This window comes from Galendromus occidentalis, unplaced genomic scaffold, assembly GCF_000255335.2.
Source record: "Galendromus occidentalis unplaced genomic scaffold, Mocc_1.1 scf7180000077477, whole genome shotgun sequence".
NCBI classification, from domain to species: domain Eukaryota; kingdom Metazoa; phylum Arthropoda; class Arachnida; order Mesostigmata; family Phytoseiidae; genus Galendromus; species Galendromus occidentalis.
Window position 1 is genome coordinate 1,738,700 of NW_003805465.1, and position 15,366 is coordinate 1,754,065.

At 51.3% G+C, this 15,366-nt stretch overlaps 2 protein-coding genes across 2 annotated transcripts; both read left to right on the forward strand.

The window, feature by feature from the left end:
• Positions 1-2,786: 2,786 nt before the first annotated feature.
• LOC100908232 (Ca(2+)/calmodulin-responsive adenylate cyclase-like) lies at positions 2,787-8,686 on the forward strand. Its single transcript, XM_029111978.1, has 16 exons — positions 2,787-3,464; positions 3,595-3,744; positions 3,837-4,073; positions 4,184-4,312; positions 4,437-4,597; positions 4,751-4,904; positions 5,627-5,668; positions 5,795-5,814; positions 5,920-6,061; positions 6,272-6,369; positions 6,665-6,859; positions 7,057-7,290; positions 7,411-7,489; positions 7,591-7,752; positions 7,886-8,128; positions 8,243-8,686. Exons 1-16 carry the CDS (start codon positions 2,787-2,789, stop codon positions 8,684-8,686), a joined length of 3,168 nt encoding a protein of 1,055 aa, XP_028967811.1.
• A 1,256-nt stretch (positions 8,687-9,942) lies between these two features.
• LOC100908374 (NPC intracellular cholesterol transporter 2) lies at positions 9,943-10,920 on the forward strand. Its single transcript, XM_003745146.1, has 5 exons — positions 9,943-10,024; positions 10,146-10,261; positions 10,414-10,527; positions 10,694-10,755; positions 10,884-10,920. Exons 1-5 carry the CDS (start codon positions 9,943-9,945, stop codon positions 10,918-10,920), a joined length of 411 nt encoding a protein of 136 aa, XP_003745194.1.
• Positions 10,921-15,366: the final 4,446 nt, after the last annotated feature.

A 15,366-nucleotide genomic window follows, 5' to 3' on the forward strand; every position in this document is an offset into this window, starting at 1 on the left:
CCGGCCAGATCTGTTCTATTCTTTCGCGCATCCTGAGAGATGCCCAAGGGAGGCGTGTTGTCGAAAGTTCCGCTTCCAGGAGAGAGGAGAGCGAGACAAGTTTACCTCTATTGGAACCTCTCTGAAGTCGGGATAGGCGGCGCGCCCTGCCCATATTATTCATCTCGAGTCGGCAGTGCTCTGGATTAGCAGCAAGTCCCTGCTCGACGTCTCAGAACGACCTCGCTGAGCTAAGATGGAGTGGAGCGGGACTCGTCCATCGCTTCGAATCCGAGTTCGAAGGGAACGCTACATAGCTACGCGAGTAAGGAGGGTATCGCTCACGAATGTGGAGCGAGATCGCGGGAGCAAATGTGCCGCTAGCATAGGCAGGGAGCCGCAAAAATGACAAATCCCATATGGTCGTCCGTGATTTCCATGACTGGGTCGAAATTGGATGGGGACCGCCTCCTGCCGTACCTGAGGGCTTTCTGCGGGACCTCGGGCCTCTGAGGCGATTCCTATCGCACGTTTTATGCTCGGTGGCGCACGCTGATCGTCTGACAGGCTCAATCAAGTGGGATGCATCCTGGATGACGTGCATTTACCCTAAGGAGCTCTGTTCCGCAAAGATGGCAGTCTTTCCTACAAATATCATCATCGATCCTTCTGACGCTCTATTTTCGGAGAAACTTCGACACCGCGAACGGGAAATCAACTCCTTGCGGTGATCTCTTAATTCATTGCCGTGACTTTCCGATTTGACCCCTCTCACGGGTCACTCCCCACATGTTAGCGGTTCGTGTCTTCATCGATGAGTACTCTCCTCAGTCATTTTCGGAGCATTCGCCCTCAACGATTACCGATTGGTCAGCGTTGTCGCACGGAGCCAGGCAGCTCCCGGCGTACGTTCGTTCGTTCAAGCATGTCAGAGCGAATTATCGAGCGCAGATGCAAGCAGACGACCGTGAGCCCATCATCGCGCTACAGTAATGTTATCGCCAAGTGGGCCTCCGCTTCCAGCGCATTGGGGTCGTCGTGGAGATGCCAATCCTGCCCGCCGCAAAGGCTCCGTCGGTATTGAGCGGACAGGGTGGGCTTTTCGTTTCGTTATGGATCTCCATGGACGCCCAGTTCGTGGCGATTCCACGATTCCTATCGAGCTGTCTTAGCGCTTCTGTCAGTCGATGGCAGCTCATCTGAGTGAGCTCCGCCTACGACGTTCATGAGATCGCCGAGGATCGACGACTGAGCCGACTTAATCGCATTGGTGCATCCAGGATTCGCGATGAAATCGGTCGATGGATTTCTTGAAGCGGGATGAAGGGGAATGGGAGAGCAATCAAGCGAGAATACTCTCTAGTTTTTTAGCGTTTTTTGACATTTATTCATCGAGCTTGAGGGTCGTCATGCTTCTGCTTCGCTGCCGATGACCACTACCTCCAGTGACATGAATGCTATAAAGAAACACGAGGACTAATGGAAAAATGAAATCAACACAACTTGGCGCAACCTGACGATATGAATATCCGCGTCATCGCCTGTGCGCGGAATATCTTCTCGAAGCTATGCTGAAGACAAGCTCATAATGTCCCTTTGACAGATCAACGATTCGAGCTCTATCAGTCCCTCATTACCCTACCGTCTAGCGATGGCTCTATGAGCTCATGGGCGCATCGCTCGGCGGCGGTGGTGGAGGTGGAGGAGGACTGCCCGCCTTGCCTCCTCCGCAAGGCTTTGCTATCGACTGTGCCACAAGAACCGATGAGAAAGAGAGCACCGCGAAAATAACGCTGCAAAAAGAGACGGAAACACGGTTAAACTGCAGGGTCATCTCGCGCGTTTCCACAGGGGACTCCATTATAATCCTTGTCACTTAAGTCAGACCTGAGCAGATTCATGTCGACTTCAGCGGATAGATGGTTCGTATGTGATGGACAGTTCACCCTCGCGCGGAATTATATGTCGCTCTCATCCAATGTGAGAGTACCCTCTGAAGGGGAGGTAACTATTGAAGCATTGAAAGAGAAGGTGCGAAGTTATCACAGGTGTCCTACTGTGCTCCGTCTCCCTAAACGACAGAATCGCTTTGTGTGACTTCGAGAGCAACTGAATCAACGAAGGCTCGTTGAATCGTCTCCGCAGCATGGGAGCACATCATTCGATCATTTCGATGACCATGGACCTAGTTAAAGGGAGCTACTGACTAGATCACGCAACTTTGTTACTCGCTTGGTCCGCAGATCCTCCGAATCGCAATCGTAACTAGACGCGAAATTCAGCCCGAAGCGAGAGTCGAGATAACCGAGGAGGAAAGCTGAACTGGGGGATAGGTCCGCCGAAGAGGACAGGTCGCTCGACGGGCTCCGACGGAGCCTCTCCGTTCGCGAGACCGATCTATCAAGGATTATTCCCCCCCCCCCCGAGTCCCTTTCCGCCTCTCTGGCTCCGGATCCTTAAAGAGGTTCTCGATGTCGAGCTTAGATCTCCCATGGTTCGAATCCTTTGCTCCTCACGTCAACACGGTCGACATAGATGTTGAATATCGAATCGTTGACGCAAGGTCACCGGCTATCCTTATGGGACTCGAGGCTCATCCATCCCTCGACGAGAAGCTCTCGCAGACGACATGTGATAGGGCGTGATCTAATTATCAGATTTAAGACATCGCCAACAAACTCGTATTCCTCGAGGAAATTGCTGCGCAAGTCACCGCTGCGATTGTGTTTCTCTCGGAGAAAACGTAGTTCGCGGACTCACAGCGGTTCACTATTCCATATCTGAGGTGGTCATCGTGAATCGTGAGGATGATTGCCGAAAAGATCGGCGATCGCCGAGCTTTGGCGAAACCCGAAGGACCGAGGGTGGGAGCACCGATCGGTACCGACGTCGAGAAGAAACGCGGAGGAACTGCGAAACTCCCCTGGCCTTTCTCCAGTCGGGCAGCTTCGAGCAATTTGGTGCAACTCGATCGGATATTCGAGTACTTCTGCAGGAGAGTACAGAAGAGGATTTCCGTCGTCGCCACGGCAGTTCTACTATTTTTCGCGGCTTCGTTGGTGTACATGGAAGCAAGCCATCGAGCAACTCTCTCCCTGTCAGGAATGGGCCGCTCCTTAATCTGCATCGCGGCGGGAACTTCTCTATTCCTTAATTACACCGAAATGTTCGGGTACTCGTCCCTAAGGAACACTCCACGTTTCCTTGTAGTACTCGCTTCTTGTTTTGCCCTCTTGGCCCTGCCTGTGGGTGCCTTGCACGAAGGATCGGTACGACGCTCGATCGTTCAGGAAGCCATGCCGCGACAGAGCCAAAAACTGATTTTGACGCCCGCACATGGAGTATGGGAGGTCTGTCTGACGACGCTGATCTGTCTGGCGATGACGCCCCACCAGAAGAGCTCAATGCTGCCCCTCACGGTTGGCCTGTCAATTCTCCATACAGCCGTGGTTTCAATACAGGGATTCGGCAACGCATCATCATTGGTGAGAAACTCAATTGGGTCCAATAATTTTCCGATTTTTCTCTGAGCGACCCGATTATGTGAGGGAGGGATCACCAATTATTCGACAAGACGATTCTTCTCCCCTCGTCTGGATTCCACCTCGTTTCCAGGTTCTCGCGAACATGTTGATTTTTTTCTTCTTCAATTTTGCGGGATCCTTGATCCACAAATTCAGGATGAGGGCAATACGGAAAGCCTTCCTCAGTGCGAAGAACAGCGTCCATTGCAAGAGAGACCTGGACACCGAGAATAAGAAATTGGTGGGTGAATGCCTGCTCCCCGCTCAATGCGAGCGCTCCTCCGGAGACAATTCATAGATCGTTCGCTCCGATTAATTCTCTCATGCACCTAGGACCGCCTGCTGCTTTCGGTCCTTCCGGAATCTCTCGCCGCTAGAATAAAGAAGGACGCCATCCGGCCCTACCAGATTAATACAAAATTTAACGTCTACCTGGAAAAGCATGAAAACGTTTCGATTCTATTCGCGGACATTGTGGGCTTCACCAATCTGTCGTCTCAAATAACGGCTGAGAGACTAGTCAATCTGCTGAACGAGCTTTTCGGAAATATGGACAAGCTCGCGCATAAGGCAAGCTCTCAAGATTTCCAGACTAGAGTCTGGAAATCTACAAAGATGTTTGACATTAGAAGACGTCCAGACGCTTTTCCTGAGCATGCTCTCATGCAGATCTCTTCCAGAATGACTGCTACCGCATAAAGATCTTGGGAGATTGTTACGTCTGCGTCGCCGGCCTCCCTAATCCAGTCCATGATCACGCTTACCGCGCCTGCAGACAAGGATTAGACATCGTTGCCGTCGTGCAGGAGGTAATCCGGATAAGATCATGGTAGCTCGGAATTCGGAGCTCAGAGGTTCCTCGCTGAGCGAAAGGACTCCGAGGCCTCGAGTCAGGGGGAGTTGGGTGCTTATCCTGACCGCTTCGCTTCCCAGGTGCAAAACCGCGTGGAGCTCCCCAGCAAAGTGGATATGCGAGTGGGCATCCATTCGGGAACTGTTTTCTCGGGCGTCGTCGGTTTGAGGAAATGGCAGTACGAAGTTTTCTCGACTGATGTCACCATTGCCAACAACATGGAGTCCGCTGGTTTGCCCGGGTGAGACCAGCATCATCTGCTAAGACGGATAGAAGGCGAATTCATGTACTATATTCACATTCGATGAGCTCACTATATTCGTACCCTTGCTCAATAATGGCTGGGGGAGCTCGCACGGTCTCGGAATATCTGAATTATTTTTCACAAGAGAAGGCGGGTTCATATCAGTCCGGCTACGAATCGATTGCTGAATGGCGCTCTGAAGGTCGAACCTGGTCAGACGAACGAGTACCTGGAAGCATTCGGCATCACAGGTCACTTGGTGGTTCCCCTTCCAGTGAAGGTCGAAGAGATCCTTCCGATAAAGGTTAGTGAGACAAAGCTACCCATAGGCTACCGACTCCGCTAAGCCCGGAAGCTATCAGAGCGGTCAGTATCCAGGGCATAATTAATGCCGCAGCCGCCCGATACGCAAATCATCGATCCTTTTCCAAGTTCTGTTCGGAGGCTTCGATCGTCCCTGGCTCCCTTTGGGACTCTGGTTTTCGCATCCGGGGCTGGAGCTTCGCGCTACGCGTGTGAATTTTGCCTCGAACTCTATGTAGAGCAGATGATCACCATCACAGTGAAAAAATTACCATCGACGCCGCGGCAACTCTACTATTCTCCAGTCCGGTGGTCTTGGACGTCCCCTCGGATCAATTCCTACGGCACGGAATTAAATACGGCCTTAGCCTGATCAGAGAGCGACTCTTGAGCATCCTCTACCTCTCGGACTGTCCCGGGGCTTGGGTCGATCGAATCCCCCAAGCCGCATCGGCTCCGCCCCGACTTTCTGCCCTCGTCTTTTACGACCGTAGCCCACCTACGATGTTGCCCCATCTCGGACGTCTTCCGACCGCCTTACAGTGAATTCTCTATCCCGAAAATGAAAAATTTTTTGGGAAGAGCTGCGGCTCAATTAATTTACCTCCATGATTGGGGGCCACCAAAATTACTCATCGCTCCTCTCTGGAGCCTGAATCTCGCTGCTATCAACAATTATACGTCGATCAGGGAATTCCAATCTAATTCAGTTATAAATCGCAGAAGAAAGTTACCTTGAAGGAGCCCTACGGAAGCTCAATCGAGGTGAGTTATGATTTATGATCATGGCCCGACGGGAGGTATTCTGGTCCCCACTAACGCCTCGTGCGAATCTTTCCCTGGAAATGCTCCGTGCTCGAATGTCCGATTCCCTTCTTTCTCCTTCCTCAGAAAACCTCGGAACCGCCGAAGTAAGTATGGTGATGTAAGGACAAGTCTGATATCGAGTGACGAGCCTGGTGATGCCAAGTAGTCTATATTCGAATCACATGGCGAGGACTCTCTCTTCCTTCCAGAAAAGCCTCTGTGGAAGACAATCTCGTTGTCATGTCCAAATACTTGAAGGGGGTTATCGATCAGAGATGGACAGACGGGAACACTCGCGATATACTCAACCCCGTGACCCTAACGTACCAGAAGAAAAACCTGGAGAAAAAAGTGAGCTCGTCACCCGCATCCGATTCTCCTACGTATGGAGTGACTGATCCGCCTCTGCCGAGAGTCCATACAATAAGCATTGATGGAAGGCGTTGCGCCGGTGATATGGCTCAAATTAGGCCGATGCCCACCCTCGCAGTTATGAGGGCTCATATTCTCATAGTATTGACGAACAGCTCAGACTATTCGAATCATCCCCGCTGTTCGCAGTTCTCCTGGTTGCGGGACCCAAGCTTCGTATCGAGCATTGCTGCTTTATTGCTGCTAGGCTCTCTCCTCACTTTAACTCAAAACATCACGCTTTCCACGTGAGATTCCTTCAATCTAAGACAGGACTAAGACAGGGGAATATCACGATCAAGAAGATAGTACAGCCCCGTCACGACGAACAAAGGTTCTTGAAATCCCGTTCCTCACAAATCTGTGGACTCGATGCCACGAATTTCCTCGATCATCGAGTCTACAGAAAGCCTGCCGCGGGATAGGGGAAACGCTGCGATGTACGCAGAATTCCGTTGTGACGGGGCTCGTGTCAGCGACGCTCCGCTCCGCTGTGGTTCAACCCGGAGATCAGAGGGGACTACGGTTCTTGATTCATTACAGGACGATCATGTTGCCACTCTGTCTTCTGGCACTGATCCTTTGGGTCGCATTCATCGTGGCTCTGGTTTTTTTAGGAAGGGCGAATCTCATCATCAAATTGCCGCGGCTGTCTATCATAAGAGTCCCCGTCTGCGTGACCTCAATTTTAGCTCTATCGTATATGATCATGATGAATATAGTAAGCAACATCATCCGGTATGGTATGGCCAGAAAACACTATCAGAACTTCGATAGAGACCGGTCCTGAATCTCGAAATAATTCCGCAATCCAGCTTCACTGCTATCCCGACAGCTTGCACTGCGCAAGCCATACTTCCCATAGCCCTTTGCGACTTCTGCTGGAGAATAGAGACCGAGACAGGTATCTGAGTTTATTAGTCCGCCTATTTTAGGAACCTCCATAAATCCTGTTTTACGATTTTCACGACTAATTTACCCTTGAGCGAATGCTCGAATCCGCTATACATCATCCTGTTGGCGATGGCTTGCCTCTCGCTTGGAATGCTTTTCGACACTATCCCGTCCATCATCAAATTGCACGTCGCCACACTTTCAAGCATTGGCTTCTACTTGATCGCAACAGTGACTCATGCAGAGAACTTCATGTGTTTCGACCAACGCCATGGGTAAGGTATCGCTCCTCATATCGAATCGCCGGCTCGGGAGATCTGCGACAGCACAACACATGAGAGCGTCGAGCAATCTGTGATCTATGAATATGATCCTTCAGGTTCCTTCTATTTCAGCGAAGGAATTCCTCTGCAAATGATTGCGACAGCGGTGGTAACCGGAATGTGGCTTCTGATCGTCGGGCGGTCTTACGAGGTGTTTCTTTCGCCTTCTCTCCACCTTTTCCCGTGGAGGAACTGTTTATGTCTTGATCCTTTACAACCTGTTGCCGCCATTGAATGAATTTCTCTCTGAAGGTGGAGAAGTCCATAAGAACCGATTTCTACATGGCGAACCGGGCCTTTGGCGAACAGAAGGAGGCCCGTGAGCTCAAAGAAGGCAACCGTCGGATGCTGTACAACCTTCTCCCTGTCCATGTCGTCAGATACTACGTGCTGCGTCCCGAGAAGAAATACACGGTCCGTTCCCGGCCCCTCTGCCTAGAGTTTCTCCCCCAAGGGGGACCGGGCTTTGCTGCCCCATTATCGCTCGGGTGTCCCATCGCATCGTCCTACTAGCAATATATTACGAATATATGCCGCTTTTTTATAGGACATGTACTACGAGTCCTACGAACGAGTTGGAGTCATGTTCGTCAAAATTTCGAATTTTGAGGAAGCTTTCGTGAAGATGCAGCGCGAGAAGAAGGGTCTCGACTCGCTCAAGGTTCTGAACGAGATCATATCAGCGTTTGATGAACTCCTCGATTTGAAAACCTATCATACCATCGAAAAGATAAAAATAATAGGCTCTACGTACATGTGCGCTGTAGGCCTCCTGGATGCCAGAAGTAAGGTAGCGTCGTCTGAGAAGCTTACGTCAAATCTAGGGCGTCGAGACTCGCGCTTCATATCCATTGAAGCACTCAGCTTCTATCCCAACGAAAGATTTCATGTTTTTTTCTCTCAGCCGAAGGATAGCGACCTGACCCTACTCGCCGATCTGTACTTTGCCATGTCCGCTCGCCTGGCGACTTTCGAAAGCGCCGCTCGTCATTCTCTGGACTTGGTCGGCGGCATTAGTGCTGGCCGCGTGGTGGCAGGCGTTATCGGCGCTGTCAAACCTCATTTCGACATCTGGGGTAACACAGTGAACGAGGCTTCCCGAATGCAATACAACAGCAAATCAGGATCCTGTCTCGTGACGAGCATAGTTGCGGAGATCATTGCGGAGGACTACGAAATGGACGGTCCCCACATGAAGCAAATCAAAGGGAAAGGGGAGATGAGGACCTTCTTCCTGATGAAGAGGAAGCTCCCTTTGGAACCTCGGCCCTTCAGAAATATCGCGTCGAAAACTGAATCCACTACTGGGACGTCGAGAGGACGAAGCTCGAAGCGAAAGAAGGATTAGGAAGTATCGTGAGAGGAGTGATTTTGTGCCGATGGCTGGGGAAGCCATCGGCATATTGGTGTTATAAATAGATTTCGCTCATTGAATCGGAAGAACTCCTTGACTCCCCTCGACAGTCTCCAGAATCGGGATCACTGATGTGCTGTCATTCCAATTCGGAAGTACACCGGGGCTGGTGCCGCTCATGACAGGTGGAAGCGATCACTCATCTCCACTCTAAGCCCCGGAGTTATAGAGTTCGAGGTTGCTGTCCCATGCGCATTTTGTTCCCGGAGGGACTCCCAATGAATTCCCTGGTACCCATGATCTAGGCCTGCGGTACCCAACCTGGGATCCCCGGCTCCCCGAGGAGCCGCCACTCTTTTCTTGGGGAGCCGCTCACAAAGCGGTAGAGGTCAGGCTCCGGACACTCAGGGTTTGTCAATTTTAAGGGAGGGCTCCGAAAGGGATCGACGTCATCTTTCGGCACTGAGCATCTCCCCTTGGGCCATCAATGTTTGAATGAATAGATGAGAGAGCACCGGATATCTTGACTCTCTCGTCAAGAGGGATGAGACCAGTGAAAAAGGAGGAAGAAGAGATGGGAGCCGCGAGAGCCTCCTCGGCACTGGGCACCCTGGGAGCCGCAAGAGAATTTTTGGTTCTCCGGGGAGCCGCGAAGTGAAAAGGTTTGGAACCGCTGATCTAGGCTGATGACCCGCTCCATAGTCGAGCATCAGGAGGGATCTTACCTGCCCGGACTACATTCCTACAACGCCGCTGTCTGAAGCTCATGCCTCAGATTCTGCGACCGACGACGCTGCAATGAACGTCACCGCTTCGAGCTCACGGGATCCCGATCGGCTGCGGTATTCCAGAAAAATATTCTCTCACGTCGAGAGCTTACTCTGAAAAAGAGGTCATCCTGAAATTGAGCTTCCCAACAACCACCTCTTCGGCCAGGGAGTCACGGTCGAGAACCGGAACTCGATTTGATTCTATTCGTCGGTCATGAGAAACTCGACAAATGCATTCGGTCACGCTCAGCGTTTCGGAGGACGGCATCTTATGATCGATATATGAGTTGTCCTATAGAGGCAAGATGGTGACGTCAAGACAAGACACAGACATCTCGGAGGAATTCTTTGATCTCCGTTCTATTCCAAACGAATGACGTTGGATGAATATTCCTCAGTGTTTCTAAATGGATACCCCACTTCGCGAAACTCTTTCCCCAATGGATCGTTAGTAGCTTCGAAGTGACCGGACGGGGGGAAATGTACTTGATCGGCTCCCTGTGGATTCTCTATTCAGTGGTTGAAACGACATGCCAGAGAATCATCGACACTGAACCCTGTGGTGGCTATTAAGAATTCTATGACGCTGTTGCACATAATGTGATGCTTGATGATGATCATAGACCCTTGTATATAACATTCGTTCCTCAAGAGTTCATAATCCAACGAATTTCTCTTTGGAGACGTCCCAGGTCGCGGGAGATTGAGGTCGCTGGAGGTATCTCCTTGCTCAGCGAGTCCCTGTCAACTATCAAAAGGGAGGAATATCACCCTCAACTTCGACTATATTTTCGATCAGGTACGAGCAGTGAACCGTCCGGCATTGTGGCTGGAACCTCATGCCTATTCTGGTCTCAACAGCCGTCGAATGATCCGCTTTCCCGATAGTAAGCCGTGCATGGGGTGAGTTTATGGTTCCCGTAATATTGACGATTGGAATATCTTATGCAGGACAGTGAGAACGTCACCATATCGGCGACGATCGACGTTCTTGGAATCCAAGTCCCCGTTCCGAACCTTGAGCCTGATCTTTGCCTCGAAGCATTAGAGTGTCCCGTGAGAAGAGTAAGTACCGAATGCGAGAGGAAATCGATGAACGAGAGAACGGATTCTGTACTAATCGGGCGCCTATCCCCTTCAAGTGCGCTCCGGTCATTTCCGAAATGATCAAACATCCCTACGGTATAGATTTATCCCGTCCCGCAGCTGAAGATCTTCGTATCTTTTTCAGAATCGCGAGTACGGGGGGATCATTTCAATGCCTGTGAGCAATATGCCTGTTGTGAGTTCTATGTATGTAGAAACTTTCATAGATGAATTCTTATCTAAATCGCTCAAGTGATGCATGTTGAACGAGAAACTGAGCCTTGAGCTCGTCTATTTGATACAGATGACGTTGCCTAAGGGTATGCGTTTTTCAGAGGTGAGCTCGATAATTTCAGACGGAAAGCTTCGTAGAGGTGAGCGTCTTCGGGGACAAGGGGTTGAGCTCCTGCTTCCGGTTCCCTGTCATCTTGAAAGCGTCGGAACGCGAGAGGAATTGAAGCGTCATCGGCTAATGTCCGTATCTGATCAGTCCCCCTGGGCATGGGTCGAGCTGAACCCGGTCCAATAAGCCGGACACAAGGATGAACACCACGGGACGAGGATAACCGTTCGGCATACAACATCCGACTCGAAGGCGAATCTCGACTATGTAAGACTGGAAATGAGCTCATGTCTTCAATAGATCGGTGCGAGGCGCTCATCATTAAAACTCTCCTTGCGTTTTGAATTCAGGTGTAAGATGTCCGCGACAGCGCTTTATTCGATTCGAGAAATCAAATCCTTTCAAATCCAGAAATAGAAGATTCACAGATGGTCAAGGACAATAGTATTTTTCGAGGTTACTTCCCCCTGTCAATTCGATCTGCAATGGAATCAGAAACTATTTGACGAACAATTCAGCCGAAGTCTAGAAACGACCCCAGCGCTTTCTGAGTCCGAATATTCGGAGAATTTTACATATGTACACCGATGTTTCGACTTCCGACACGATCTTTCGAAGAGAATCCGTGCTGCCTTCCGACGTCGAATAGATTCTCGTTCCATTCGAGTGCCGGGCAGCTAGCCTCTCGGATCGCTTTGTCCATCGGCTTGGCCAGTACCGTCTTCATCGGGTGCCAATTGTTCAGAAGGTGGAGTCCTAAGATCGCTCTTTCGCTACATGGAGTCAGTGGCAGATCTCAGAGGATAAAAGTGCGTGCGGATCCTTCGTAGGGGCGGCGAGCCAATGCTTCTAGTTTCTTTACATCTGAAGGGACAAACGACTTTGTCGAGACGCGATCCAAAATCAATGAGGGTTCTACAAAGTCCTCGACCACAGAATCGATACCGAGACGGGTTTCAAGGCTTTCTGCTGCTCAGAGACCTGCCCTGGAGCCCTGGATATTACCATATGCACTCGCGACCTATAATCGTAGCTTTAAGACGCTGCTCCCCATCATACTCCGTGACGCTTAGTCTCAGACCTCCGCATCTCCAGAAACCTGCCTTAGATCTGCTGGGCGTTACGCGAATCGTATACATGACGGCTGCGAGAACTGGGCTCGGTACATCACGACGGAGAGTCCCTTTTTTCAGGAAAACCCCACACCGCAGCATCCGACTCCCGGAGGGAGAAATGAAAAAAAACTCCTTGTCAGGAAGAAATTATCATGATCCTGCCCTCCTTGTCGATCCCTCGAGAGAACCGTTGCGTGGTAGCAAGATTTCCCTCAACGACTATTTTGTCTGCTCCTATACGACTCAGTCAGAAACGATTGAGCTGATCTCTCAACAGAGATGGGGACCTACGGCGAAATCGGAGTATTCGCTGCTCCTCATTTTTCGGATCAGACGCGCTCTATTCTTCTCTGATCCTCGGTCGGCGGGATTGAAAATACTCGAAATTCCTTGGGACGACATTGGCCGCTTGCGAGGTAGAGGATTCCTCCTATCCCGCGGCATTGTTCGCGGGAAGCTGCTATTCCACACGCGAATCTCCGAGAAAGCCCTCATGGCTCGAAGGCTCATGACTCGTGACCGAGTTACTCATATCGGAACGCTATCGGAACGAGTTACTCATGCTCGGAGGCCTCAATCTTTTATTTTTCATTAAATTACTTTTCCGAATACCGCGGTTCAGTTCAGATCGGAGTCTCTCGAGTTATCTGAGTCCCAGAATCCTCGAGGATATTCTCCGTTTTTCTGGACTTCGTGGAGATATTCCTGTAGCGGCGAGCTTGTGCCAGTGCGTGCCGACTGTACCAGATCGTGCTTGACCGATCTTTTCCTATGCGATGACACACCGTCGCGTTTGGTAGCTTCGGCCGCAGGAGACAGGGCGTTCTGTTTCCTTTCCGCGAGTTTATGCTCCTTCCTATCCTCCTTCATCCGACGCCTTGGAGAGAGTTTGCCCTCTCGAAAGACACTTCTGCCTTTCGAAGGTTTCCCGTCACACGCGCCGGAACCCCGAATCCTCGCTTCGATATGCCCAGCGTCCTTCGTCCTATGCTTAGGAGAATGGCTCGAAGCCGGACTGGAATTCGACACCCGGTCCTTCGAAGCCTCAGTATTCGGGAACGCTTGTCTGTCCTTGCTCCCACCCGCCATTATCCTATGTTTGGGAGAATGTTTCGCTCCTGATTCAACATACTTCCTGCTCAAAGATCTCGCTCCTTCGATCGAGGGCGTCGTGGGTCCCTCCTGGCGCTGTTTCCGTTCCGCGGGAGTGGTTAGGGGATCATCGTTCGAAACCATGTGCTTGCGCTTCGATGCATTCGACCCCGTACGCGGCGAACTCTGATTTTCCGATGACTGGGGCACTTCCCGGTCCCCGGTGGTTTCTCTGCGACGTTGGGCGGACCTTTCATCCTCGGGAGGTTCGCCGATCGCTGCTTTTGGAGTAGATGCTGAAGGACCCGAACCTTGAGACTCCAATGCTGCCATCCTGGCTCGACCCTTGCGTTCGTCTTCAGCCATTCTCTCAAGAAAGGCCGAAATGCTCCAACGGAAGTCCTTGTGGTTGGGATCGGTGATCATCGTGTTCCGGTGAAGGCTTGCTGGAAAGAGCCGGAGATTAAAAATCACGACCACCTCGACTTCAGAAGCGATCGTAGAGGAAGTGATTCCCGAAATGTCGGAGGAGGGCAGTGACTCCGAGGGAAGCTCCCTCCGCGCATTATTCGGAAAACTGGGACGAACTCACCTTTCGGGCGGGGAGAGAGTGTCAAGTTTTCTTCGGGATAAGGAATGGAATCAATCAGATTTCGAAGTCAATTCTCCGCGGTGCTGCTCATATGAGCCCCTCCAATCTTCGAGAGATCTCTTCTTACACTGCTGTAATCGAGAGGTGATCGAAACTACCGATCGTGAAGTTCAACTCGCTTCTGAGACCGACCATCCGCGATCGTTTCTTAAGAGGGCATCGAGAGAGAAAGAGAAGTGCAATTATCGAGACTATCCTAATCATTCAAGGGGGTGGCTTCAGAGGAATTCGGGGTTCTCGGGACCCCGCTCGAGAACTCCGCGAGATAATCATCATTTAAGTCGGAATGCACGACCGGCTAATCCGAAATGAGGAATGAGGCTTGGGTCCTCTTCGTTGCCGAGGTTCGCAGACCATCAGGGGTAGCTGCTAGCCACCTTGAGAAAAAAAACTCACCGATGATTCATTTCTCCCTCAGAGCGTCAGCTGACCAAACCTGTTCGGGAGCCATCCGCACAAGAATCGGTCGCGAGCGAATGCTAGGACGTGCACGTTTTTAGGAACGTCACCTGACATTATGGCTCGGGACCGCGATGGATCAGAATACTCACCTCGGCTTGAGAAAGGATGGGGGTGATCTGCCTCGCTCATCAGCTCGATTATTATTGAACAATGTTGAGTCCGCGATAATGTCCACTGTCCCAGCGATGGGTTGCGTGACTGCCCTCCTCACGGCTTCCCAACTCCCCATATCGCGCTCCCGTAACGATTTGCTGTCCTTCGTGCTCTCCGAAGTGTCACACTTCACTCAATCAAGAAACCGTATATCGATCCGTCAGATAGTCTAGTCAAGTCCGCTTCAACCCTGGTGGATGAAGAACTGTTTCCGCTTCCGCTCGGCTCCGGCGAAGCACGCAGGAGACTTACACTTTCGGAAAATTGGCGGGGCTTCACGAGGCGCTAAGTGACGACACTCGGGTGACTATCGGGGAGACCACAGACAAATGACCGTCGACTCCGTCCGTAATCATAACGCCTGCTCCGACTTATTACCTGCCGTGAATGAGGAGCTGTGGAGTCCAGCTACGCTACAAAGGCGGCAATAGATTCGATCAAAGGAAGATAGACGCGGTTTTATTCGATTGTTGTATCTTCGATCCCTCGAATTGCATAAAGCAATGTCTCGCTTGATGGCGATCGATACGCTTTTATTTTTCACCTCTCCGGCGGCAGGTCCGCCGCGAGCGGCTCGTCCGCAGACATTACTTATCGGAGAACGCCGACTCACACGTCAGCATCCTGCCCCCCGAAGACCTTATCCGTCGGCCTTAGCGGGATTCTAGACTTGAAAGGAGTTCGCCGGATCCCGATCCCAGCGAGCTGCATCGTGAGCACCCGTCAAATGGCGCTATTCCTGCGATTGTTCGCAGGACCGCAGTCTGTTTGAAGCCACGCGGCTTCATCCCTCTACGTAGCTTGGTCCTGTTGAACATTCCGACGACGAGTTACCGCAAACCTACATTGGGATATCGCTTCCATTCTGGAACGACAGTAATCATGTAGAGTTCTCCCTCTCGCGACCCATACCCGCTGGCTCATGATATCTGCACGGCTCAGCGGTATCGTCAACACTGAGGTTGGATTCCCCAGTTGGTCGATTGGCATGATCGGACTGA